Genomic DNA, 27,984 nt, shown 5'->3' on the forward strand with positions numbered 1-27,984 from the left:
TTTTTTACAGAAGCTTCTAAAGGCCGGACCACTGTCTTTTCTTAATTTATAATTACAAATTATCAATTTTAAATTATAAATTATTTGAAACTATAAATTTGAAATCACAAAATATAAATTTATAATTACTAGGGATGTCAACGAGTACACGGTTAACCGGGTACTCAATCGAACGTCCGAGTATCGAATACTAAAAATGGTACTCGGTTACTCGAAAGTGTATTTTTCTTATTTCAAAGTACATATTTTTATTAATATATATATATATATATATATATATATATATATATATATATATATATATATATATATATATATATATATATATATATATATAAACTTATATATGGCATACGACAATTAGTGCGTCGTCATCTGCACCTGTAAAACACCCGTTATCGCCTGTGGCCGTGTATATACAGTAATTAGTGACCAATCACCGTACACAGCTTTTCTCATCTATTGTGGTCCTTAATTTTTGGATGGCTTCCATGATTGTTTTCAGTGAATATTGTTTAAGTATGGTCTATTATCTTCAAATCATTTTTAAATTATTTAGTTAATATACGGCAGCGAAATCGGAGATGAGTAGAAATGCCGCTACATGTACCCACTTTAAAAGTGGAGAAATATTTAGAAATAACTATAGATTAAAAATATGTTGGAAGTCAGTTTGTGTAGTAAGTTTAGTGTATACGGGGGAAACAACCAACATATGAAATATCATTAGACTAGCGATCCCAGCAATTCTAATCATCACAAACCTGCGTAACAGATTGTCCTTCTGCGTTGATGAAATAGATCCTATACAAGAACTGTAAACCATTTGTAATTTTTGATGTATTAATTGTGTCTTTTGTGTTTATTTGATAAATAAATTTAGTACCAAAAATCATTTCCGTTAGACTCGATGTATATCATGTATATATATACATTTATAAACGTGATAAAAACAGCTTTGAAGTTTAACAGAGATTTACGGGGCTCAAGAAAATCACCTGTCAGGAGTTCGCGTACCTATCGATTTTACCAAAAATTTCAGTAAATATAAAAAGTACGTAGTACCTATAATAATTTCTAAATATTTCGGTAAAATTGATAGGTATGCGAAGTCCTGTGAAAAAATTAACACACTTATATTTACATATCCGAGTACCCGGGTACTCGATCGGAAAAACGTCCGAGTAACCGATTATCAAAAATTGACCGATTTGACATCCTTAATAATTACATATTATCATTTTGATTTTACGAAGCAATAATTTGTATTTGCATAGTAATAATTTGTATTTATAAATTAATAATTTGTAATTACAGATTAATAAGTATTTATAAATACATGATTTGGAAAAAAATACAATTTGTAATAACAAATTATCAATTTGCTATAACAAATCGATAATATGTAATAACAAATTAGTAATTTGCTATTACAAATTACTCATTTGTAATACCAAATTAGTCATTTGTAATAACAAATTAGAAATAAAAAAAACTGTGCTATTTAAAATTATCAAATGTCTATTTAACATGAAGAGAAATAAATTTAGAATTTCTGTAAGATCCATTTCGTAATATTTTCATGCAGTAAGTGATCTTCCTTTGGATAAAATATACAACAAATTCAAGCATACTTAGCATTTTATTAGATTAAGCAATTTATGTGCATGTATTTTCCCCACCACAGTGATTTCTTTTCATCAATACTTCGTAGTCTATCTTGGGGAAAAATGGCTCGTACCCTATGTTGATGTGAATAAATATTTAGACTATAACTAATTTTATTTTGATTTGCAAAAGTATGCTTCAGTAAATTGCAACACATACAAGAGCTGATCCAAAAGAAATGTAACTATAGAGCTATAAAATCTTCAATATTGGAAACAATCAACTAAATTAAATATTCCAATATCTCTATAACCTTGACTGAAAATTCCCTATAAATTTCTTTATGACATATAAAATATTTTTAAATATAAACAGAAGTTAATTTTTGTCTATTGTCCCGCGATAAAAACGTTGGATAATTGGTTTTGAGTATTTTAAAAGTGTTTTGTGGACTGATAGGTAAAAAAAAAATTTCATAGAATATCCTTTCGTCTCTTAAGATTGCACCATTATTCGGATTTTCTAATTTGGTGATTTGAACTGTATATGTACACTTAAAACTATAACTCTGATGACTATGGAGGTGTGGAAGCATGCAGTCCCACTTTTCCTGAACTTTGCAACTGCATCTTATTACTAGTATATTTTTTTAGAAGAAAGAATAACATATATGAAGTATTTTGAAGATCATGTATGCTTGAATTTCTTTAATTAATGACATTTTCTCCTTTTTGGTAATAATGTAGAATGTACTGGTACATAGTGGCTCTTTTTCAATATTTGTGCTCATGATCTTTACCCTCCAGCATTCCATAAATTCACAATTTGTCAGTTCTTAAAATGGTGTCTATTAACACATGGAAATATTGCAGTAGTCCCAGCTTGTCCCTGAATAACACCATGGAGCTTCCTCTTCTCCAAACGGGTTCCGGCAAAAGTTAAAATGATCCCCAAGAAATGTGTAAGCGTGATTTCGATAAGATGTATCCGACCAATACCTGCACAGATCTCCAGATTTGGTCATATAGGTTGACCCATAATAATCCGCTCCGTTTTGTGTTGTCTTGCAGTTCTGGGAAAAATCATCTGAAAAGAAAAGAATGATCATACATTCCTGCTTTAGCTATATAGAAACTTGAAACTTTTATTTTCACTAAAGCCCCCACATGGGGTATGTTAGTACAATAAGAGTTTAACAATTGAACAAATCAACATGTGAACAGTTAACATAATGAACTACAAAATGATCTTTGATATGGACAGTACTGACGGTTGTATAAAAAAATCGTTTAATGTTTACATTGTAGGAAGTTCAGGCATGAAATAATTTAAGAACAGTTTTATAAAACTCAGCTAAACCTATTAGTTCATAAATATCAGAAGTATTCATCAAATCATAAATAGATGTTGCGTTTGGATTTGTGTAAATATTGCTAGGTATAAATTTCTGTCTTTCATTCTTAAAAACAGGACACTTAAATAAATAATGAAACTCATCACCAAGTTCATTGTTATTGCAGAGGTTACAATGTCTCTCAGATCTATCAATACTATAAAATCTACCAGCTCCAATTGGCAAGTTATGACTGACACAACGAAATTTACACAAATATAATCCAAGATCATTTGGTAACATGTTCAGATAATTTTCAAAACCAAAATCACACTTGTACATTCTATAATTAAGGCATTTTGGAGAATTTAATACATTTACATTCCAGTCTTGGATAAAACTATCTCTTAATGTATTCTTAACCAACACACCAATTTTACAAGATTTATCAACTTGCTATATAGATAGTTTTCATATGACGTATTTTCTCTTCGAGTTATTTCCCTTGGCCGTCATCTTGGTGGTCAACCTGGTATAATTTTTCCCCTGTCTTTCCAATTTTAAGAGGGTGTAGCAGAAATATTTTGGGGAAAAATCGATATAGAATAAAAAGTATGACACAAAGGAGGCTTTAACAAATGTATATTTTTCAGAAAAACAATGCTTCCTAACCCACAATGGCCAGTATAAAAAGTTAAAGTTGGTTATATAATGAAGGGAATATGGGTATGTTGACCTCCAATATGGCGGCCAACGGGTAATAACTCTTGCTAATTTAGGCCTACTGAAAACTATCTAAACCCACTGAGCACGCTAGGTGGTTTACTATTTAAATTCATCCAAAATATGTTCTTAATATTATTACCTGCATTAAACAAGAGAGTGACTAAAGCAATACACAAATTTTGTAAATATTTTAACGAAGTCGTGGAGAAATACCACCGCTACCATTCTTAAACGAGCGTTTCAAAGCTAATGCTTAAATACGTTAAAAGAATGTCTCTTTCCTAAAAGATAGATTGCGTGGCTCCCTCGATATTAACCATGATAACAGAGAGGTTCCCCGTTGACATGGAGGGAGTTGCACTCTTGGTGATGGCGAAGTAGGGATGTCAAATTCACTCGAATAGCTTACTCGATCGAATAGTTGGATACTTTATAGTTGAACGATTGTCGATTACTCGTTAATATATTTTTGTGTTGATGTCAGGTTATGTTTTTTTAAGAGACTGCTTGTACAGAATTTAGTCTACATACTAAGTATTTTCGAATCAAAATTTAAGTAGAAATACATATTTGAACTTAATGTATTTGATTTCAAATTTATTGTTTTACCGCATATGTCATATAACTACACTTTTCGTCCTCTATAATTACATGTGATTGATCTATCAACTGAGGCCATTTAACACGCCCAGTTCCAGCTAAGTCATTAACCCATAACTGGTAAAAAGTTAAATGTACTTTCCATAAAAACATAGAAAATTAGAAATCTTGCAATAAATATTAATCATGAAATGTTTCATAAACAACCAATACAATCTTGAAATGAATTGACCTTAAACATGCCAAAAAAAAAATTCTGAATTACATGTACATGCTCATAACTATTATGCATATGCACATAATATTACGCGTGATCTTACTGTATTTCGAGTCGAAATCTCATAATTTGAAGCTAGAATCCAAATAATTCTTTAAAATCCTCTCGATTTCCATCACTATAATCTATAGGCATACATGACGTATTACTGAAAATATTGTTATGAAATAGATTCACCGACTCCTGTGATTTGACAGATCTTTTGATGCAAATCTTACCATCTGATCCAGGAAATAATATTCTGGATATTCCGTACACATTTCGATTTATCCAAATATTTCAAAAGCTTTTCAAAAAATAAACGTTTGCTCACCATAGAATATTTTTGAAGTTTCGCAAACCATGTTAAACCTCGCTAAATTTAGAACTCACCCCTCGATCCCAAAACCCCCAAGAAGTAAAAAAAAAACGTAAAACTTTGCCTTTTGTCCCAGAACTGTTTGTTATAAAGCCTGCTTTCCAGGGATGGGGTAATTGAAAAAAGTAATTGTAATTGACTGTAATTAATTACATTTTTTGAAGTAATTGGAAGTAATTTGTAATTGAACATTTTTTCAATTACTTGTAATTGTAATTTTATTAATTACACTGAAAAAATACCATGTAATTTCAATTACTTTTTCAATTACATTCAATTACTTTATATAATACACATTCATGATATATTCATGATATATCGTCACCACTACCTACCCATTTTACTGATTTTTATTTTCTTGTTAAACATATCCTCAATCCTTCAATTATACAAAATCTTAGGTTAATGTTTACAAGAAATAATTAAATGATTGGCTTGATAATAATAAACTAGTTTCTTTCTAATCATTATGTAAATTTTGAATTTTTTAATCTATATTTATAAATATGAATTTTGAACCACCCTTCTTAGGTCTATTCAGCTGTGAAACACACATTTATCATATTTCAATCTTTGTTGTTTGATCAATAACAAGAGCACCGCTAAGCGGAGCATCCCCTCGCGCCAGGAACTTCACCGGTAATGGCAATGTCTCCATATACGAGAAAAATTCTCAAAACGGACGTTAAACAAGATACACTCATCTAGGCCTAGTAATCAAGGGTATCCAGTATTACTATATGAAGTTTATAATAAGGTAAAGAAATTAAAATGTATTGCAATACTAGTTAAATTTTAACAAAAGTCAAGGTGCATACACTGTATCATGGGGGGGGGGGGGGGAGGAGGAGGTTGGGTCATAACAAGCATACGTGATTGGGCAGATTCCCTTATTCCTAGCAGAAACATATCACGTATGCTCTAAATTTCATTAATTTACCTATCCGGGTAAACCTCACAGTAGCATGCAATATGCATCAAATCTGAAAATACGCACGGAAGTAATAATTTTTTGTAGTGAAAAATGACAATATACCGGTGTTTAGATGTCAATGAATTCCTCAGGCCCCTATTGTAAACACACACGTGTGGTAATTTGGTATTGAAACTGCGACGTTCATCAAATTATTTCAGTTACTCGGTGACAGAGATAACACTTTTAATTCATACAAACTTTCTCAAGACACGCACAATAATATGACAATACGCAAATACAAAGTAGAACTTAAGAAGCGGCTCTATCGAAACGACCCGAATTTTAACCAATTTACCGGAAGTGAGTATTGTCAACTCGTACACAAAATTGCAGGGTTTGAAGGTAGTAAAAATGCGATATTTTAAGAACTATTTCACCGATTAACTTGAAAATGAATAGGGTTCGTCCTTTTACAATGCCACATAAGTATGTGAAGGCTGAGAAATGATAGTGCAAAGGTTCTCTTTAAATCTTGCCCACAAGCTGTAACGGACACACTAACACACTAACACACACACATACGCACAGTAGCGATGCTATATCCCCTCCGCAACTAGTTGCGCGAGGGGATAATAAAGATAAAGAAGGTGTGTGTCATTAATTAAGTTCTCTTTTGTTGGGAAGAGATAATTGCCCTCCAGATCACAGCTTTAAATTGCAATCAAAACAAATCAACTCCTCCAAAGAGATATTCATTCCATGATTTAGAAGACAAAGCCAATGGAGATAATTATTTCAATTTAAAATGCTCCGCTAGCTTTAGAAAAGAAAAACTTTCAATTTGATAATTATTTTAACATAAAAACAGATTTTTATGAAAGAATTTTCTGTCTGTACAATTCTTATTTATGAAGTAAAATTGCAATTTAGGATGTTCAGGTTACCTTCAAAGGAAATATTTAATTTGAGGGGTTGCAGTTGCGACTCATTTCACTCTATTAAAATACTCACTTTTAATCAAATATCATAAGCCATGCAATTTCTGTACATGTAGGTTTTGTGTGGTGGAAACTGCATCAAACTGATCTTGGATAGTTCTTTAAGAGATTCTTATTGTTTTGTAAATAAATGTTATAAATTAAACCAGAATGATACACAATGCCTATACATGTAGCATATTATTTCTTGTACTGTTTGTGCAGAGGCTGAGCTTATATACAAATAAATGATGTTTTGTATATTCATTGACAAGGATTATAAAAATTTTCAAAAAAATTAAAAATGTAATTTGTAATTTAATTAATTACTTTTGCAAAGTAATTGTAATTAAATTAATTACATGTCTTAGAAAACCTGTATTTTAATTGTAATTTAATTGAAGAAAAAGTCAAAGTAATTGTAATTTAATTAATTACTTTTTAAAGTAATTGACCCCATCCCTGCTGCTTTCGCGGAATAGCAAGCATAAATGTCACAATAAATACATGTCGTTTCTTTTTATGCACATAGTGATATTCAATGCTGCCTCTAAGCTTCATCATATAGACCTCTTTGCTAAATTACTCATGGAGTTACAGATTTTTAGATTCCCTGAAGATGCAGAAAGCACCTTATATCTTATCTTGAATCTTTAAACTGAAATTAAGACTGAAAACAAAAATTATTCATCTCTTAAACAAGAGGCCCAAGGGCCTCAACGGTCACCTGAGTACAATACAACAGTTTAGGGGATCCATAAACTGATAAATGAAGCTTTGTTGCCCAGAAGCAAGAAAAAAAGTATGATTTGCATCAACAAAATAATTGGTCTAGTATCTATCTGTCCCCATTTATCACTATTACCATGCAGACTATTACCAAACTGTCTATTTTTTAACCCCAAATTATTACTTCTCACATTGGCCTCTCTTGGCCTTTGAAGAACAATTAAAAAGATAAGTTATTTTTGTCTCAATTTTATTCATCTGTTATTTCCAAGTCTACCTGATCATTAAAACTATGAAAGTACTTTTTGCATTATACAATAAATATTCTTGCATAATTCTCTTATTCTATTAAGCATTAAAATACATTATTTACAGTGATTTATTATCAAAGGTGAATGACAAAGGGAATAACGTTGCTCAGCAGAGGACAAGTTAATAGAGCCCTGGCCAGGACCAGAACACTTGATTAAATGGTCCAGGTGTTCAAAATTCTGTTAAAAATACCATTGCATATTAAAACTTTTCTCTGTTTGCCTCAAATATGCCAAGAAGCATAGAGAATTTTCAAAGAAATGCATTTTCACTATATTATTAAATAAATAAGGCGCCATCCTTACACCAGAACATCTGACCCATTGGCCATAAACTCACAATTCTGGAATAAGTACCCTTGCTCATCATAACTATACACTTGTTTCTTTGCTTTATATCCAGTAGTAGAAAAAATATTTTGAAGAAATTATGTATTTTCACTACATAATCAATAGAGCCCCCCCCCTTTCACCAGAACCCCTGGCCCTGGGGCCATGAATTTCAAAATTTTGGAAGAGGCATTCTTCCTTATCATAACCATGCACTTCCTTTGTTTGAAAAATACCCAGGAGCAGAGAAGAAAATTTTAAAAGAATTTATGCATTTTCCCGATATAATCAATAGAGCCCCGCCCTAACACCAGAACCCCTGACCCAGGGGCCAAGAAATTCACAATTTTGGAAGAGGCAACCATGCTCGCCATAACTATGCACTAAGTTAGATTACTTAAAACGAGCAGAGAAGAAGATTTTCAAAGAATTAATGCAATTTTACTATATAATCAATAGAGCCCCGCCCTAACACCAGAACCCCTGTCCCAGGGGCCATGAAATTCATAATTTCTGAAAAGGCAACCATGTTCACCATAACTGTGTTCTTAAATAGTTTATTTAAGCAGAGAAGATTTTCAATGAATTAATGTATTTTCACTATATAATCAATAGAGCCCCGCCCTAACACCAGAACCTCTGACCCTGGGGCCATGAAATTTTACAATTTTGGAAGAGGCACTTTTGCTCATCTTAACTATGTACTTAGTTTATTTAATACCCAGGAGCAGAGAAAAAGATTTTCAAAGAATTAATGCATTTTCACTATATAATCAATATAGAGCCCCACCCTAACACCAGAACCCCTGACCCTGGGGCCATGAAATTCACAATCAAGATCAGATTTGAAAAGTAGCATTTTTACATCTACAAGAAGTCACAAAAACCAGAATGTTTTTCAAAGTACATTGTCACTTAATCACCAGTGGGGTTTTCAAACAGTGTACGTCTTGGATTCCGTGAAACAAAAATATCAATGATTTTACTGATGTCAACCTGGATGTTCCTATGTATAAATAAAAGAACAAGGGCGTTGAATCGCTCCTCACCCATCATAGTGCATAGATAGCTCTTAATGAAGCGTAAAGATGAATTGGCACGCTCCACAGAACTTGATGTTACAGATGTCAAAAGAATATCAGATGAATAACTTTGGTGACATTCGGGAACATTGTCTGGCATATTCTGTCGTCCAGTAGCGTACCTGAAAGCGTGTCTGGAGGATCAGTTTGACGGCTCCACATTTGCTTCCATAAGTTCAGCTCTTGTTGAAATGAAGATTGGTCTGGCATGTCTGGTCCAAAGCTGGTTTCTACAGCATTTAAAACTTCCTGGTTTAGGCGAGAGAGATTTGAAGGCACCAGACACAATGCTTGTGCACTTTGTTGAGCCAAGGTTGAAAACCGAAGGTCGAGCTGTTGGATTAAAAAATCCAAATAGGGAATGTAGGTATTTCGCTTGAAGAACTCTTTTGCTGATGATGCAGGAACGTTGCTTCTTTGAGTCTTTGAGTTTACCTCAAGCATTGACGAGGGACAGTCATGACGCCATCTGCTAATCAAGCCATCTCCTCCATCCCTTCGTATACACTGTCATATTCCTCATCGTCGACCTCAAGCCTGATATAACCTCGCGCACATGTGCCACCATTCTTTCTCCATCCAAGACATCCAAGGTGCCTCCCTGTAATTTCTTGCTGAGTCCAGACATGTATCCAAAGAAATTGCGGATGGTTTGAAAGGAGGCAATAAATTATGAATCTGACAATTTCGCTTGAAGACCATTAGTCCGAAATATCTGACGTTTTCCAGGCTTTTTTCACGATTTTGATACTTTACGTGCCAGGAAAACGTCAGAATCGGCGCCATTTCGAAAACTGGAAATTTTGCCGTCTCCAGTCGGAGTTGATTTTCGATACCTGGGAACCGAATTATATACCACTTCACATTTTATCAATAGAACAATGCTTCTAGTACTCACCAATATCGATGGAAAGAAAACATCATTCATCATTTCGATACAGGACTTGAAATATTTTAAAATGCACGAAATGAAACCAAATATCGACAAATATCGACAGTCAGATAAAATGTTTTCATCGGATTGTATATTTTATAAACAAACCATAAAAACGATGTTGGTGAGTACTAAAAGCCTTGTACTGTTGAGTTTGACATTTCATTCGCTTTGCAAAAATCGAAAATCAACCAAGAATGCCGCCTCTGGTTGGAGGCGGCGAATTCCCATTTTTGTAATGGCGCCGGTTCTGACGTTTTCCTGGCATGTAAAATATAAATAGTAAAAAAATAAGATGTGTTTGTGAAACACTGATGCCCCCGTATGACAACTTATAGCAAAGGTTAAACTTTCTCAAATGCAAATCAATTATGTTGGTACCCAAAGTAAGGTCTTGTCTCGAGGAATATACCTGTGAAATATGAAAGACCTATCAGCAACCATTGAATAGATATGGAAAAGGTTAAAGTTTTTCAAAAGTAAGTCAAACATGAAGGCCAAGGTCAAATGGTCAAAATTAATGGTGCCTAAGGAAAGGCCTTCTCACAAGAAATATAGAGGTGAAATATGAAAGCTGAAGCACAAATCATTCAAAAGTTATGACCAAGGTTTAAGTTTTTCAGAAGGAGGTCAAACTCCAAGGTCAATGGATAACAATTGTTAGTATCCAAAGGAAGGTCTTATCACAAGGAAAAAACATCTTAAATATGAAAGCCCTAGCAACAACTTTTCAAAAGTTGTGTCCAAGGTTAAAGTTTTCCAAAAGTAGGTCAAAGTCGAAGGTAAATATCAAAGAGTCAAAGTTGTTGGTATCCTAAGGAAAGTCTTGTCACAAGGATTACATATGCTAAGTATGAAAGCCTTAGCACCAACCGTTCAAAAGTTATGGCCAATGTTAAAGTTTTTCAAAAGTAGGTCAAACTCCAAGGTCAAGGTCAAAAGGTCAAAGTTGATGGTATCCAAAGGAAGGTCTTGTCACAAGGATTACACATGTGAAGTATGAAAGCCCTAGCACCAATAGTTCAAAAGTTATGGCCAATGTTATAGTTTTTCAAAAGTAGGTCAAACTCCAAGGTCAAGGTCAAAAGGTCAAAGTTGATGGTATCGAAAGGAAGGTCTTGTCACAAGGATTACACATGTGAAGTATGAAAGCCCTAGCACCAATAGTTCAAAAGATATAGCCAAAGTTAAAGTTGGGAAAATTTTGCAAAACTGGTTCAAACTCCAAGGTCAAGGACAAAAGGTCAAATATGGTGGTACCCAAAGAAAGGTCTTGTCACAGGAAATACACATGTGAAATATGAAAGCCATAGCTCTGACCAATCAAAAGTTATGGGCAATATTAAAGTTTTTGCGGACAAACAGACAAACAGACAGACGGACGGACAGGGCAAAAACTATATACCCCCGAATTTTCGATACGGGGGCATGAAAAACAGGGAAAACGTCAGCTATTTCGGACTAGAAGACCATTTGCATCCCAGTTTCTTTCTCTTAACGAAATCGCTTCTAAACAGTGGTAAAATTGGCTTATACATATCTTGATATGTTTGCAGGGTGTTGTGTTTCTCTACCCATCTAGTCTCTGAAAACACTTTAAACTTCTTCCTTCGACCAGCCTTTAAATATTGTAGTATTTTCCATTGCATCATAAAAGGAAATTGACGAGTGCAGTCTACCCTTCAAACGAGATCGGGAAATGATTTCCGGTTTGAATGTTTAAGTATGCGATAATTTAAAGCATAGGGAATGCAAGGTTTTCAGACTTGATTTTTAAGAAAACCGATACTTGGTCATTAAATAAAATTTCCATTTTATTAATTGACCATTAATTATAAAACCAAAGTATTGCATTATTAATTTTAGTCATGTCATACTTTGAAAATTTTAGGGGGGGGGGCGTGCACCCCCACGCCCCCGTTAATTCCGCCAGTGGTTACGTTGGGATGAAACTGCAAGTGCACTAGGGTAGATATGAATTCTGGGGAAAATAGTTAGATGAGTCGTTCTAAAGAAATTCATATTACTACATGTACTCTCTTAGCAGAGGCGCGCTTCTTCATGTACACTCTCTGGTCAGTGATAGATTGATGAGACGGCCTCTAATTATAGACTGGTCTGTTTTCCGTCGTTCTCGACGACGAAGTAAATTATGAACAGTTTTAACTGGGAAAGTTGTCTTGAAGTGTTTGAGACAAAAATGCTTCAATGCTGCTCTAGAACTCAAAGTAAATGGCCTCTACACTTTATAACTAGAGCAAAACAAGATAGTAATACCCCCCCTCCCCCCGACAAAACTCACGCGATGATGGCCTTATCATATACATGTAAATGTATTATAAATGAGTTTAAAGTACATCTTTATATACAGTTTTAAAATTATTTAGTTTTTCTTTTTAATCGATTTCAGGACCTTTCTCATAATTATAAAAACGTGCTTTTTTATGAAATGAAAACCAGTACAGATCATGATGTCTTCTTCATTTTGCCGATTCTTTACTTAGAACCTTACGGGAGTGAAGCCCATTCCTCTACGGGTACTGACCTACACCCTTGTTCATCACAAAGCATGAAATAATATGCTACTGGCTTACTTTCTAAGTATTTTTTAAAAACCTAACCTTTGTAACGTACATTATTAATAAATGTAATATTGAAAGAAAAGGTGGAAAACAGACTGAATCAAGAAGGGATGTCCCATTTACTAAGTGGAGGGAGTTTGTTTATGATTGGACTAGTCCACTTATGGGATAAGTAGTAAGAATAATCAGGAAATCCACTGCTTTAGTGTTGCCTGCCCATATACAATGTGTTCTTTTGAACAAGAGGCCCAAGGGCCTTAACGGTCACCTGAGTACAACAATTTAGAGGATCCATAAACTGATAAATGAAGCTTTGTTGCCCAATAGCAAGAAAAATAGCACGATTACGATCAACGGAATAATTGGTCTAGTATCTTTCTATCTGTCCCCAATTTATCACTATTACCACGCAGACTTTTAACAAAATGACTATATTATTACCTCTCACATTGGCCTCACTTGGCTTTTGAAGAACATTTATAAAGATAAGTTATTTGTGTTTCATTTTTATTCATCTATTATTTCCAAGTCTACCTGATTATTAAAACTATGAAAGTACTTTTCGTATTATACAATAAATGTTCTTGCATAATTCTCTTATTCTATTATTCTTTCAAACACATTATCTACAGTGATTAATTATCAAAGGTGAATGGCAAAGGGGAATAACTTCACTCAGTAGAATACAAATGAATACCAGAACACTTGACTAAATGGTCCAGATGTTCAAAATTCTGTTAAAAATACCTTGCTTATTAAAACTTTTACTCTGTTTGCATCCAATATGGCCAGAAGCAGAGGAGATTTTCTAAAAAATAATGCATTTTCACTATTTAACACAGCCCTAGGGACCTAGGGACATGAAAATTTACAAATTTGGAAGAGGTACCCTCATCATCCTAACTATGCAACTAGTTGAAGATTTTCAAAGAATTCACATATTTTCACCACATAATCAAATAGAGCCCCCCCCCCCTCAGAGAAACAACAGAACCCCTGGGACCACAAGTTTTAAAAATTTTGTAAAAGCATCCTTGCTCATCATAACTATACACTTGTTTCTTTGCTTTATAACCAGGAGTAGAAAAAAATATTTTGAAAGTTATTATGAATTTTCACTATGTAATCAATAGAGTCCCCCCCCCCCCTTTTACCAGAACCCCTGATCCAGGGGCCATGAAATTCAAAATTTTGGAAGAGGCAGCCATGCTCATCATAACTATGTACTTAGTTAGTATATTTCATACCCAGGAGCAGAGAAGATGATTTTCAAAGATTTAATGCATTTTCACTATATAATCAACGGAGCCCCGTCCTAACACCAGAACCCCTGACCCAGGGGCCATGATATTCACAGTTTTGGAAGAGGCAACCATGCTCATCATAACTATGTACTTAGTTAGTTTATTTAATACCCATGAGCAGAGAAGAAGATTTTCAAAGAAATAATGCATTTTCACTATGTAATCAATAGAGCCCCGCCCTAACACCAGAACCTCTGACCCAAGGGCCATGAAATTCGCTGTTAATAAAAAATCTGAAGCTGATTCCGTAGAAGTTATCACACCTATTCAATAGAACAATTCAAGAAAAAGTTTACATGTGACATTTGGCTCGAAATGATTGTGTCACCCCTTTCGTAGAAGGCAAATGGACGAATCCAGTAGTTTAGAAACGCAGAAAACATGTTACACGGACATGTCCGTACAAAGAATCGCAAAGAATATTCAATAAACATGTGTATGACGCCTCAATCATCATTTCAGAATTTTATTTCAGATGACATTAAGAGTGATATTACGATAAAGGCTACAAAACAAGAACAAAACAAGATTGAATACACATCACTGACATTTAAAGTTTAAAGTTAAATTTACACAGAGAAATATTTCATAACTGAATTTATATAAAGAAAATGTACATTAAATTGATTTAGCATTATAAACTCACTCTATTGTGGCTCTAAAGTCTTAAAACATGATGGTAAAACGGTGGTGCGGCAGAGGCGCCAGTTGAGTTGTTAAAAGCACGAGAAACACTGAATAGTAACACAAGTAGTATACGGATATAAACGGTAGACTAAAACATTTCACATGGACAAATACGGAATAAAACAAATAAACAGTTTACGAACATATATACATATAAGCCAGGGATGGGGTAATTGAAAAAAGTAATTGTAATTGACTGTAATTAATTACATTTTTTGAAGTAATTGGAAGTAATTTGTAATTGAACATTTTCAATTACTTGTAATTGTAATTTAATTAATTACACTGAAAAAAATACCATGTAATTTCAATTACTTTTTCAATTACATTCAATTACTTTATATAATACACATTCATGATATATTCATGATATATCGTCACCACTACCTCCCCATTTTACTGATTTTTATTTTCTTGTTAAACATATCCTCAATCCTTCAATTATACAAAATCTTAGGTTAATGTTTACAAGAAATAATTAAATGATTGGCTTGATAATAATAAACTAGTTTCTTTCTAATCATTATGTAAATTTTGAATTTTTTAATCTATATTTATAAATATGAATTTTGAACCACCCTTCTTAGGTCTATTCAGCTGTGAAACACACATTTATCATATTTCAATCTTTGTTGTTTGATCAATAATAAAGATAAAGAAGGTGTGTGTCATTAATTTAGTTCTCTTTTGTTGGGAAGAGATAATTGCCCTCCAGATCACAGCTTTAAATTGCAATCAAAACAAATCAACTCCTCCAAAGAGATATTCATTCCATGATTTAGAAGACAAAGCCAATGGAGATAATTATTTCAATTTAAAATGCTCCGCTAGCTTTAGAAAAGAAAAACTTTCAATTTGATAATTATTTTAACATAAAAACAGATTTTTATGAATGAATTTTCTATCTGTACAATTCTTATTTATGAAGTAAAATTGTTCAACATAAATAGCAATTTAGGATGTTCAGGTTACCTTCAAAGGAAATATTTAATTTGAGGGGTTACAGTTGCGACTCATTTCACTCTATTAAAATACTCACTTTTAATCAAATATCATAAGCCATGCAATTTCTGTACATGTAGGTTTTGTGTGGTGGAAACTGCATCAAACTGATCTTGGATAGTTCTTTAAGAGATTCTTATTGTTTTGTAAATAAATGTTATAAATTAAACCAGAATGATACACAATGCCTATACATGTAGCATATTATTTCTTGTACTGTTTGTGCAGAGGCTGAGCTTATATACAAATAAATGATGTTTTGTATATTCATTGACAAGGATTATAAAAATTTTCAAAAAAAATAAAAATGTAATTTGTAATTTAATTAATTACTTTTGCAAAGTAATTGTAATTTAATTAATTACATGTCTTAGAAAGCCTGTATTTTAATTGTAATTTAATTGAAGAAAAAGTCAAAGTAATTGTAATTTAATTAATTACTTTTTAAAGTAATTGACCCCATCCCTGATATAAGCCGTGTAAGGCACAATGTGCATGCAAAAAACTGAAGGAATAAAACACATCATTATTTTGCAACAGTAATATGATTCTTTCTTCTGCAAACTGTATTTATTTAAATGCAGGTAACAAATTCCGATGTAAATCAGCTGGCACAAAATCTAGTTCATTAAGAATCATGGCTTAGTTTCGGACCATGGAAAAATTAATCCTTATACTGCCTGACGCACGTGGCGTCGGGCAATGAACGATTCGATTCGCCGGGTGGAAAGACGACTAGTATAGATATAATGTTCTATTTCAATTCTGTTGTATTGGTTTGATTAAATATTTATACTGAGAACAAATGAGATTGGTTTGTGATATTTGACGTAATTATTGAAAATGATAGGTTGTGTATTATGAAGACAAAGCTCTGTTTTGTTTTATTCCAAGATACATGCGATTAATAGGTTGGACTAAACAAAGTAAACATAACAAGAATTTTTTTGAAAATGAATGTTTGTTCTTCATTTAGATTCACTGCGGCGATTAAATAATTTTTTCTGTACTTCATGTCACAGAATTTCAACAGAAAACATCATTTTAGAAATACGCTGTATATGTTATTCACCACTCAAGGATGCGTGTGTCCGAAGTTTGATCGAAATTGACTCGTAGTTCTAGAGGAGAACAACTAAAATTATAAAATTATGAAAAGAAAACAGACAGACAACTGGACAGACAGACGACAGAACAATTTTATCTAAAAAGCTCAATTAGGCTTTGATTCAAGTAAGCTGAAAAAGGTGAAATAAAAAAAGTATGCATGTTACATAATAACAATTCTTATCCTCAAAATGATTTTTAAAAACAACGATGTTGCTTATTTAACTATGGTGGCATATTTCTGCCCCCTACATGTAAGATAAATTATGTTAACATGCGAGAAAAGTATGTCAACATGCAAGATAATTATGTCTACATGCATAATAATTATGTTGATATGCAAGTTACGAATCTAATTAGAGAATCTAATTTTAATGTTGGTAAACTTACTTACTTACACCAGTATACGACATCATACAAGCAAGATGACATGGAATTAGGTTGACATGCGACTTATTTATGTTAACATGCAAGATATTTAAGTCAACATGCAACTTATTTATGTTAACATGCAACATAATTATGTAGACATGTGACTTATTTATGTCAACATGCGAGTTACATTTTAACATTCAAGATATTTATGCCAACATGCAAGATAATAAGTTGCATGTCAACATACATATCTTGCATGTTAACTCGCAGGTCTACATAATTATCTTGCATGTTGACATAAATAAGTTGCATGTCTACATAATTATCTTGCATGTTGACAACAAAATAAGTCGCATGTCTACATAATTATCTCGCATGTCAACATAAATCAGTCGTATGTTAACATAATTCTATTTGTATCTTGCTTTTATGATGTCATATAATGGCATTAGTAAGTAAATTTACCAACATTAAATTTTGATTCTCTAAAGAGATTGGTAACTTGCATGTCAACATAATCATTTTGCATGTTGACATAAATAAGTCACATGTCTACATAATTATGTTGCATGTTAATGCATGTTAATGCTGACATGTAGGGGGCAGATATATGCCAATATATTTAACAAACAGACAAACATCTGTGATTCGAATACTAGTACATTGTATATATTATGTAAATTCACAAATTCATATTTGGCAGTAGAATAATCAGACAGTAGTTTGTGCGGTGTCATGCTTACAGCATGGAGGGAGTCCACATGATTAGGCTGTAGTTTGTTTGCTGTCATACTTACAGCAAGGAGGGAGTCCACATGATTAGGTTGTAGTTTGTTTGCTGTCATACTTACAGCATGGGGGGAGTCCACATGATTAGGTGGTAGTTTATGTGCTGTCATACTTGCAGCAAGGAGGGAGTCAACATGATTAGGTTGTAGTATGTGTGCTGTCATACTTACAGCAAGAAGAGAGTCCACATGATTAGGTTGTAGTATGTGTGCTGTCATACTTGCAGCAAGGAGGGAGTCCACATGATTAGGTTGTAGTATGTGTGCTGTCATACTTGCAGCAAGGAGGGAGTCCACATAATTAGCTTGTAGTATGTGTGCTGTCATACTTACAGCATGGAGGGAGTCCACATGATTAGCTTGTAGTATGTGTGCTGTCATACTCACAGCAAGGAGGGAGTCCACATGATTAGGTTGTAGTTTGTTTGCTGTCGTACTTACAGCAAGGAGGGAGTCAACATGATTAGGTTGTAGTATGTGTGCTGTCATACTTACAGCAAGGAGGGAGTCCACATGATTAGGTTGTAGTATGCGTGCTGTGATACTCACAGCATGGAGGGAGTCCACATGATTAGGTTGTAGTTTGTGTACTGTCATACTTACAGCCTGGAGGGAGTCCACATGGTTGGGTTGTAGTTTGTGTGGTGCCATACTTACAGCATGGAGGGAGACCACACGATTCCCATCTCTTGTCAGAATCCATTGTAAAACACCAAGGACCTTCCTTCTCCTCGCCATCTAAATGTCTATTTCTACAGAAGTTGTGTTGGTCCGAGAGATTGTGATAGGAATGGGTATGAGGACTCTGTTTGTCCCATCTCTGACATAGGCGTCCACTCTTTGTTTGGTGAACTTTCCCGTTGTAATTCCATCCTGCCTTTGACCGGATACAATCTGACATGAAGAATATGTCATTAAAATTTATTTATAAAAAAAAATATAAGAACAATGAACAATAAAACCGCCAGATACTTTTTAAGGTGCACTGTAAATGGTGTAGCTTATCACTTCGTGTTAAGTGAGACCCCCCACCCCAACCCCCAACCCCCCCCCCCCCCAAAAAAAAATGTCTTCCCTGTCTTATCATAGTAAATCAGATTTCTTAGAATTTTATAGAATGGCATCTTTGTTCTGGTCTTCTGTTGACTTGGTCTATTTGAAATCAGATGTTATACCAACTTTTTCTGGATCATATGATGAATTTTCTACAAAAGGAATTTCCAAATGAATTACAAACATTTAAACTACAAGAAGTCTCAGTGGACTGTCCTGTTAAACCTGGAAAGAGGGGGAATAGAATACTTAATTTCAAAGTCATTGTTGGCAATTTGACCAAATCCAAATTGGATAAGACGAATGTTGATCACTAACATTTAACTCAGGAATTTCAACTCTCCCCAGTGTCCAAAGTGATCCCATAACTTTTAGCCACTGCTAAGGAGAAATTGTTCCGCGTAGAGCAGTTGTTAGAGTCGCCAAGTAAGGGGCAGAAGTTTACATTAGAATTTAGGGGACGTGGATACCGCTTCTTCAGATAGGATGATTGTTGTAGTTTTACGTCCCTTTCAAGATTACTTTACTCATATGAGACCATATACAGGGCTTCAAATTTAGACCTTTATTCGGCACTCAGGGCCATTGAACAGTGAGGATTCTATATCGTGCTAATGCATGTCGTGACACGGGCCTTAGTTTTTAAGGACTCATTCTAAAGATCCAAAACTTTCGAGTTCAAAGTGCTGAGCGCTTGGCGAAGGGACAGTTTATCTCGACCGGGGCTTGAGCCTTGAACCTTCGAGGTACATGAACTCAACGCTTCAAGCCGGCATATTTCATGAAGCGCGTTAGCGTGGTAGTTCATAAATTTTCAAAAAATTAATTCCTTTCTTAAATACAATAGATCTGCGCTTTGTCGAACAATTACAATCAATCAATGATTTGGTTTGCAGGCGACCTAAACTTACTAGACATTGACTTCAGCATTAATCATAGACTATTTAGTAACCAGGAATTCCGCCTTCACTGACACCGTCCACGACATTATGAACATATTGTGAAATCACCGACTCACAAGATGATATGTTGGATATTTTTATAACTAAGTCCCAATCCCTCACGTGTAAACACATTTTAAACATGCTGGCCTGAGCAATTGCTCGACCCCAGCTAGACAGAAACCAGAATGACAACTCAATCATTTGTGAAAACAGGGATACTTTAATGGTATGAGAGAAGACCTCATCCAGTTTTCATTCACTCGTTCATTCGTTCACAGCCGACCACATAATCAGTTGACTAACTCTGGATGTCTTTCAAGTCAAAGTGCCTGAATACACTCCTATAGCCACCGACCAAGATTACATCTCAACGGAATAGCTATAGTAATCACGGTGCAATAAATCAGCCAGACGGTTATTCCGGAGGAAGCAGAGAACTTTCAGTAAGGATGAGGTGACAAGCAAAAAGACTGACAGAACATCCGCGACAGAAGTCATGTGAAGCAGAGAGTAGACAGGCCTTTAACCAGCAGAATGAAGCATAGCAACAGTAACATAAATCGTCAAGAAGGGAGACAAGAGCAAACCATCCAATTATCGCCTAGGATCTTTAACTTTGGTATTCTGAAATACCGGTATTGATGTCCTACAACATGTACAGCTCCATTATGCGGTTTTCATCGATCAGGGGCTGGCTAACAAGTTACATCATTACATGGAATCCGTGGTCCTACTTAGCATTGGGTAGAGTCATATAATCCAGCAAGTGGTTGTGGAAAGAGTGATGTCAGAATCTGTACCAATAACATCCGAGATACCTCAGGAGGTCGTTCTGGTCCCGTTGTTATACCTTGTGTATGTTAATGACCTACACGCACAAGTCAGAAGTCCGTCTATTTGCAGACAACATTCTCCTATACCGTAATATAATAGGTCCCAGAATGCACAATAGTGCCACAACGAAATTTGGACTTCTTCAAGAATGAGATGAGTAAATAACTGGTTCATAGAATTTAATCCTGAAAAAAGGTCAACCATAAACAAAGCCATCTTAGGTGGAACCACTACATAGCTGCAGTTGTGTAAGGAGGCAAACTCCACTACAAACTCTGGCGGAACCTTCCATCCTGTCCTGGGAAAAACCAAGATGTGCTATACAATAATGGTCCAATCCCAAGTGAAATATGCCTGTACCTTGTGGGACCCCTATACCCAGAGCCACATTAACATCGAAGCTGTAGTGTGTACCACACTGGGCTGCAAGATATACTTGTAGGTGGTGTCCGACTACCAAACCAACTGGTGACTTTTATGAATCAGCAGATGGGATGGGAACCTCTTCAACAACGCAGACAATTAAGCAGCATAAATAGTGATAATGTTTAAGATCTTACAGTCCCTACAAGCCATTCCACCTTCTCTCCCATCCTATTATTGCTGCAGCTATAGACCATCAACATGGACTACATATACCATATTCCAGATCAACCCCCTCAAAGGATTTTTTTCAAAAGGGATCAGCCTGTGAGATACAGTACCACCCAAATACACAGGATTCCAAATTCCTGACGACTCCAAATCAGGATTTGCAACAAAGAAATTAACATTCAGTACCAGTAATCTCATACCCAAATTTATAAATTGTAAATAAAGGACTCTCCCTTGCACCAACATTATACTCAAACCAGTTTGTTGATGCCTAGAAAGCCCTTCACATATTGGAAGAAGACTTAGTCTGAAGCTAAAATTTTAGCGAGTTTTCCTCCAATACATTGTTTGGAGCGGTGAGCAAGTTACCGATATTCCCCACACTATCTATATAGAATTGTTAAAGAAGAAGGTACGGTTTCAATGCAAATCTTGCCCTTTGTTTTTCTTGAAAATGAAAGGGGTGTAAAAAAAAATTAAAACTCATGCTTTCTGAATCATTGAAATTACAAACAGAGAGATCTCTCACATGACCTAAATGCTAATTATAATATCATAAACGTGTGCATCTTTTCTTAAAACGTTGCAGAAGACACTAATTTTCAATGGAATTTTCCTTCAGATAATATTGTCTACAGGCATCACCCACAAAGATTTTGAGATATGTGATTTTCCACAACATATCCGAAAATTAAAATGGGTGACAGCTGTGGACACTATTTTCTTAAGGTAAATAATCCTTGAAATTGGTCACTTTGAGGCTTTTTCTGTTTAAAATAGAAAAATGCATCAAATTAATGACGTCGTATTTCCAGAATGGTACTCCTTCATGGCATATTCTTTCCTGATTTATCACAGACATATACTTAACTAATATTTTAGCCAGTTTCAAAAATGTTTGAAAACATTAAATTTTTAGGGCACAATAAAGCTAAAACCGTACCTTCTTCTTTAAGTTCATTGAGTTGTGCTTGTTTTTTAATAACCGCTAAGATTAAGAAATTAGAGCAAAACGGTTCAGTAAATTATAGTTCGACTAAAAATGGGTTAAATGATAATTTGCCTACAAATCATACCCTGATTGGCTTCAATCGCAAAAAAATAGACTTGGTTAGAATAAATCACAAAAAGTCACTGCAGAATTATCATCAGAATACTAGTATACGATGATATCGACAGACAAGTAGGTCGGTACTCGAGATAGGATAGTAAATTCGATTTCGAATACAGACTGGAATTGATGAAAACAATAACTCTACTGTTCAGGATTATCATAGGCATAGACAATTAAGAAAGAATATCATGTGTTAAGAACTTAAGATATAGTACTCACCGGTGATGATAAAATGCAGGAATCCTGGAGAAGTTTGGAGTGAAGAAACATTGACCATTGGGGTCAAAATACACCTTTCTTGTGTAGGATTGTAGAAAAATGAACGACAAAGAATATTACTCAAACAAATAGATGCGCACGTAGAAAGGCTGGCATAAGCATCGTGGTCCGCCAAAATTTTACCCGACGGTTCGCAGTTGTTTGCTCCTGGTGCAAGAATATAGGAACGAAACTTCCAGTCTTGCGTCCAAACAAAACATGTCAACCACACATTCTGTAAGACAAAGACTGGTCGTAAAATGTTGGAACTGAAGGCCATTATTTCTAAATGAACAAATCGTTCACTCCCGAGACTGAAGACAGCTCTTAATAAATAGAAATACTAGAGAGATTTAAAAAAATGAGGTCAGTGAGATCGTTTTTACATTAGTGTGAACTTAATTATTTATGTGCAGCAAACCTGTTTCTAAGACACGCTCATCTCTCAGTGTTAAATGCGAGCCATGATTTATTAATAATGCGGATGGTAGGGATATTTGAAATAAAAGTTAAGTATAGTTTTTTTTTGTTCTCTGACTTTTTACAAGCACCTCTGACAAAAATTATCAAATGAAAGACTGTTCACCACTGAGTATTGCAAGAAGTTATGTATAGAGTGAAAGATTACTTCAATATTTCAAGAAATTTAAGGCTTAAAACACAGAGGGGCCGCCTTTTAAATCTTTACAGCCTGGTAGAACAAAAGACAGAAATCACTAGATGCGTTTCTTGTTGCTAGGGCAACAAGTGGTCTTCCGACCGAACTTTTCTCCAGATCGCTGTGCTACCTCATTTCATTTAATACTTTATTGAAGGTATTTTTTGTTTGCGTTTATGTAACACAGTCTTTCAACATAGATTATGATTATTAAAGGATTTCTGTAGAATCTCTGTTAAAAAAGCTTTAAAAAATAAGCAAAAACTATCATACATGTCTTCACAGAGAAAATATCATTTACAACTGAAAAAAGAGAGAAACAATATCCCGCCCCAGCAGGATTCGAACCCGCAACAATACGAGACAGTTTGGATCGGTCATATCTTTGCAATAAATGCATCAATCAAAATGATGAAAAATACTTAGAACTCTTAGAAGACTCTCTATTAACCCTGTAAATCCCAGAGAAAAATATTAAAAAAGAAAAAAGTTACAAATTTAACAATTTTGAATTCACTTCCGTTTGCGACCGGAAGTACGAACAATTAGAGGCCTTTCCACCCTTTTAAGTGTTTTCGTGTCATTGAGGCTGAAAAAAAGAAGAAAAATGCATAAAAAAAAAAATGAAAAAAAAAATCCACCTCCAGCTTCCATAAAAGGAAATAGTTCCTGACCTTGCAAGCAGTATATAAAATAACAAGGGACGGGCTGCGTGAGAAAACGTTAACATTGTTCCCTAATGAAAATGTATTAATGGACTGTAGCCCGATTCATCGATATTGTGAGCATGCTGAATTTTTTGAAAATAGCTTTGTTGTAAGCTTAAAAGATCGGGTTCGGATTTTAACATTTCTGACTGAATATCCTGAAATAAATATGAAACATTTAAATAAGCATTTCTTTGGATTAAATTAAATATTTGTAGCACGAATTTAACTCCCAACATGCATTTTTAGAAGGGAAACACGACAATGAAAGCGAGAATTGTTTTTAATATACCCAAAATCGCTATTTCTGGAAACTGATTAATTCTAAATAAAAAAAAAAAACAAATAAATTCCAAATATAAAAGAAAGAGAGAATGCTTGGTATTAAAATGTATCATATCAGGAAAATCGAATGCTACTAACGACATCTGAAGAAATAGCCGATAAAAGGTTTAGATCATTTCTTCGTTCACCTGCACTTTAATTTCAAACACAACAGAACTTGTAGTTTTTGCCGTGAAACTTCATGACTTCTATAAACTTATAAGACTCACCATAAAACTCCCCATAAAGTTTCTCTGAGGTCTATACTACATTTATACCAAATATGGTGTCGATCCGAGGTCTGGTTTGAATTTTACAGAAATATTCTACGTTGTTGTTGATGTGATTTTTTTTAAGAAAGGAGGGGGGGGGGGATTATTTAATTTATGCCTCTTTTAAACTAAGACTTGTAACTACTTCCACATCCTTAAGCCTGATTGTGACCTTTGGGTCAAGGTCAAAGGTCGAGGTCATTACCAAAAAAAACACAGGAAATCTTTACTTTCTATGTTTTTACCAGATACTGGAGCTGGATGCATGTCCTTACTTTTCATTTGACCCAATGTCAAGGTCAAAGGTCAAGGTCAAAGTTCAAGGTCATTTAATGAATTGCTATATTTTACACACATATAAGGAATTTCTTATGTGTTTAAATGACTTTGACCTTGACCTATATTTCAAGGTCAAAGTCAAATATGCCGATGCAGTTGGTTCCATGTCTCTAGGATACACCGTTTTAAAAAAAAGTTCATTAAATGTAAGCAGCGTAAACTTTCAGGGGCAGTAACTCATACAAGGGACCAAAGAATGCTTTGGCAATGATAGAATGAAGAGAGTACTAAATGAGTCAAAGACACTGATGAAGGTTTGGAATCTCTACGGTTTACGGTTTCGGAGGAATAGCGATAACAAGGTTTTATTGCGAAAGGGGTGACAACTTTTGAATGGGTCAAGCTTTGGGGACAAGAATGAAATCTTTAAAATAGTTTTAGAAGGACATATTATAGATGCAAAGATTGATTGTATTCTGTTTAACGTCCCTCTCGAGAATTTTTCACTCATATGGAGACGCCACCACTTGCCGGTGGAAAGCTGCAAATTTTGTCCTATACTCGGCACTTACGGCCATTGAGCAGTGAGGGATCTTTTTCGTGCCAGCACCCACTGCGACACGGGACCTCGGTTTATACGGTCTCATCCGAAGGACCGGTCTCCACGTCCCACAGTGGGATTCGAACCCGCGACGTAAGGATCAACTCCTTACTTCGCGACTCTAGAGCAGATGCTCTAACCACTGCGCCACGCGGGCTATAGATGCAAAGATATTCAGTATATGTCGAAAGGTTTTCTACAGAATCTCTGACAAAAAAGCTTTTAAAAACCAGCAAAAACTACCATACATGTTTTCAAAGAGAGAGAAGTCATTAGCAACTGAAAAAAGAGAGAAACAAAGAAAAAAAATTAACTGCCTCCAGCGGGATTCGAACCCCAGACAGTGGGACAAAGTTTGGATAAGTCATATCTTTGCAATAAATACACGCATCAAGATATAGAAAACATATTTAGAATTCTTGTAAGACACTCTATAAACCCTGTAAATCCTGAAGAAAAATATTGAAAAACAAAAAAGTTGAAAAATTGGACTTTTTGAATTCACTTCCGTTTGCGACCGGAAGTGCCGAAGACGAAAAATAAAGGTCGTTCCATATATTGGAATTTGATGTTCTATCTCTTCAGTGAGTTTCAGTTTCATATCCTTAGCCGTTGTCGAGAAAAATTCTGGACAAAATGCCATTTAAAAAATACAAATTTCTCCAAAAATCACGAACGGAAGTGAATTTCGAAAAATTAAAAACACGTCTGGAGATATTCACATGATGCATCTTCCCTGAAAAAATCTCTGAAATCTGCCCACTCACAGCTGAGATATCGCCATAACTATGAAAAAAAGAATAATAATAATAATAATAACTAGAGCAAAGCTCTTTGCAAAGCAACGAGTAGGTCTTCCGTCCGATTTACGATGTTGACTGTGATAGATTTACTCAAAAAAAAAAAAAAAAAGAAAAGAAAAGAAAAGAAGGAAGAACAAGTATAAGTGAATAAAATAGGCGATTGAATTATTCAAAATATGTTTAGAAACACATGAAAGAGTGATATCTTTTAATTTCAATCCATTTCCGGTTCTTTTAAATTCACTTCCGGTATGACAAGAAGTGCTCAAAACGACTTAAAACTCCACAGTGACTGTATACAAATCTTTCCTGAAAGTTTGGATGAAAAATATTCATTTTTTGGACAACTTCCGGTTTAAAAGTACAACTTCCGGTGGAAATGAAGACTTGAAACACTATATATGTCAATGTAATAAACATTTAAAAATAAAAAAAATCAAAAATTGCATATTTTTAAGCTACTTCCGGTGGACAACGGAAGTGACGCCGGAAAAAACGAAACACCGGAGACAAATGTACAGATCATGATCTATTACCCCAGAAAGATTCATGATTCCATCTTCGACCGTTTTTGAAAAGAGGCACAGACAAAATTTCAATTTAAAAAGAGAAAATCAAATATAACTCGCGACCGGAAGTGACATCATCAAAATAAAAAAAATGCCTTAAGTTCATGTAATTTGCCATCATTGCTGAAAGTTTCATGAAAATCCATCGATGCATTTACGAGAAATCGCGTGCACAAAATCGGTAAGAATAATAATAATAGAAAAAGTTGAAAAGAAACAACAGAATAATAAGAAGGTCTTCCGTTGAGACGAAAGACCTTAATAATAATAGAAAACAGACGGAAAACAATAAGGTCTTCCGAAGGAAGTCGGAAGACCTTAATTACAGAATTACACCAGAGAGACCAATTAAACGCATAGATTTTCAAATTAATCCATCGTGTTAGTGTCTAAACTTTTATAAATTGCATTCATTTTCATCAAACAAATATGTACAGAGATAGTAAAGGCAAATTTGTTAAATTAAAACTCATTTTCATATGAATTTGATCAAGAGATCCAATAGGAAAGGTTTGGTCTGTTATGGTAAACTTAGAACACCCCTACCCTCTGAAGTGAGGAATTTTGCAGGGATTAAACTATAGCTTACAGAACTAGTAAATTCATGTCTGTATTTGTTTTTCTTTCAATGTCAGAGAAAAGAAGAGCTTGTACATGATATAAAGGGTTCTTCGTCCGTATGTTTGTAGACAATTTTCTTGTAAAACGCTTCCTTCCTTCAAATTTCAGAGTTGACGAGATATTTAATGGTATTGCAATAGTTACTAAAAGCATAATACATTTTTTTTAAATCAAAACAGTACTCCTTTCGTAAATTAGTATTCAACTTTTGGTGTCTTGGGAGAAAAAAGGTAAAATGAATTACACTGTAGCTGTTTTACTTTGATGTCCTCAATGTAAGTTGATCTAAATTTTTATTTTTTTTTTAGTTCTCTAGAGTTCAAACTT

At 34.4% G+C, this 27,984-nt stretch overlaps 1 protein-coding gene and 1 long non-coding RNA gene across 2 annotated transcripts in view; both read right to left on the reverse strand.

Annotated features, from left to right (window-relative positions):
* LOC133183057 (uncharacterized) overlaps positions 1–27,984 on the reverse strand; it is a 275,276-nt gene that overhangs the window by 142,764 nt on the left and 104,528 nt on the right. The gene's annotated exons all lie outside the window — the stretch shown is intronic.
* On the reverse strand, positions 2,109–18,927 carry LOC133183906 (plasminogen-like). Its single transcript, XM_061318797.1, has 2 exons — positions 18,684–18,927; positions 2,109–2,694 (listed from the first exon to the last, which is right to left on the reverse strand). Exons 1-2 carry the CDS (start codon positions 18,925–18,927, stop codon positions 2,459–2,461), a joined length of 480 nt encoding a protein of 159 aa, XP_061174781.1. The 3' UTR covers positions 2,109–2,458.

This window comes from Saccostrea echinata, unplaced genomic scaffold (genome assembly GCF_033153115.1).
Source record: "Saccostrea echinata isolate AGI-Se365-2 ecotype Australia unplaced genomic scaffold, CSIRO_AGI_Sech_v1 ptg000009l, whole genome shotgun sequence".
Classification (NCBI taxonomy): Eukaryota; Metazoa; Mollusca; class Bivalvia; order Ostreida; family Ostreidae; genus Saccostrea; species Saccostrea echinata.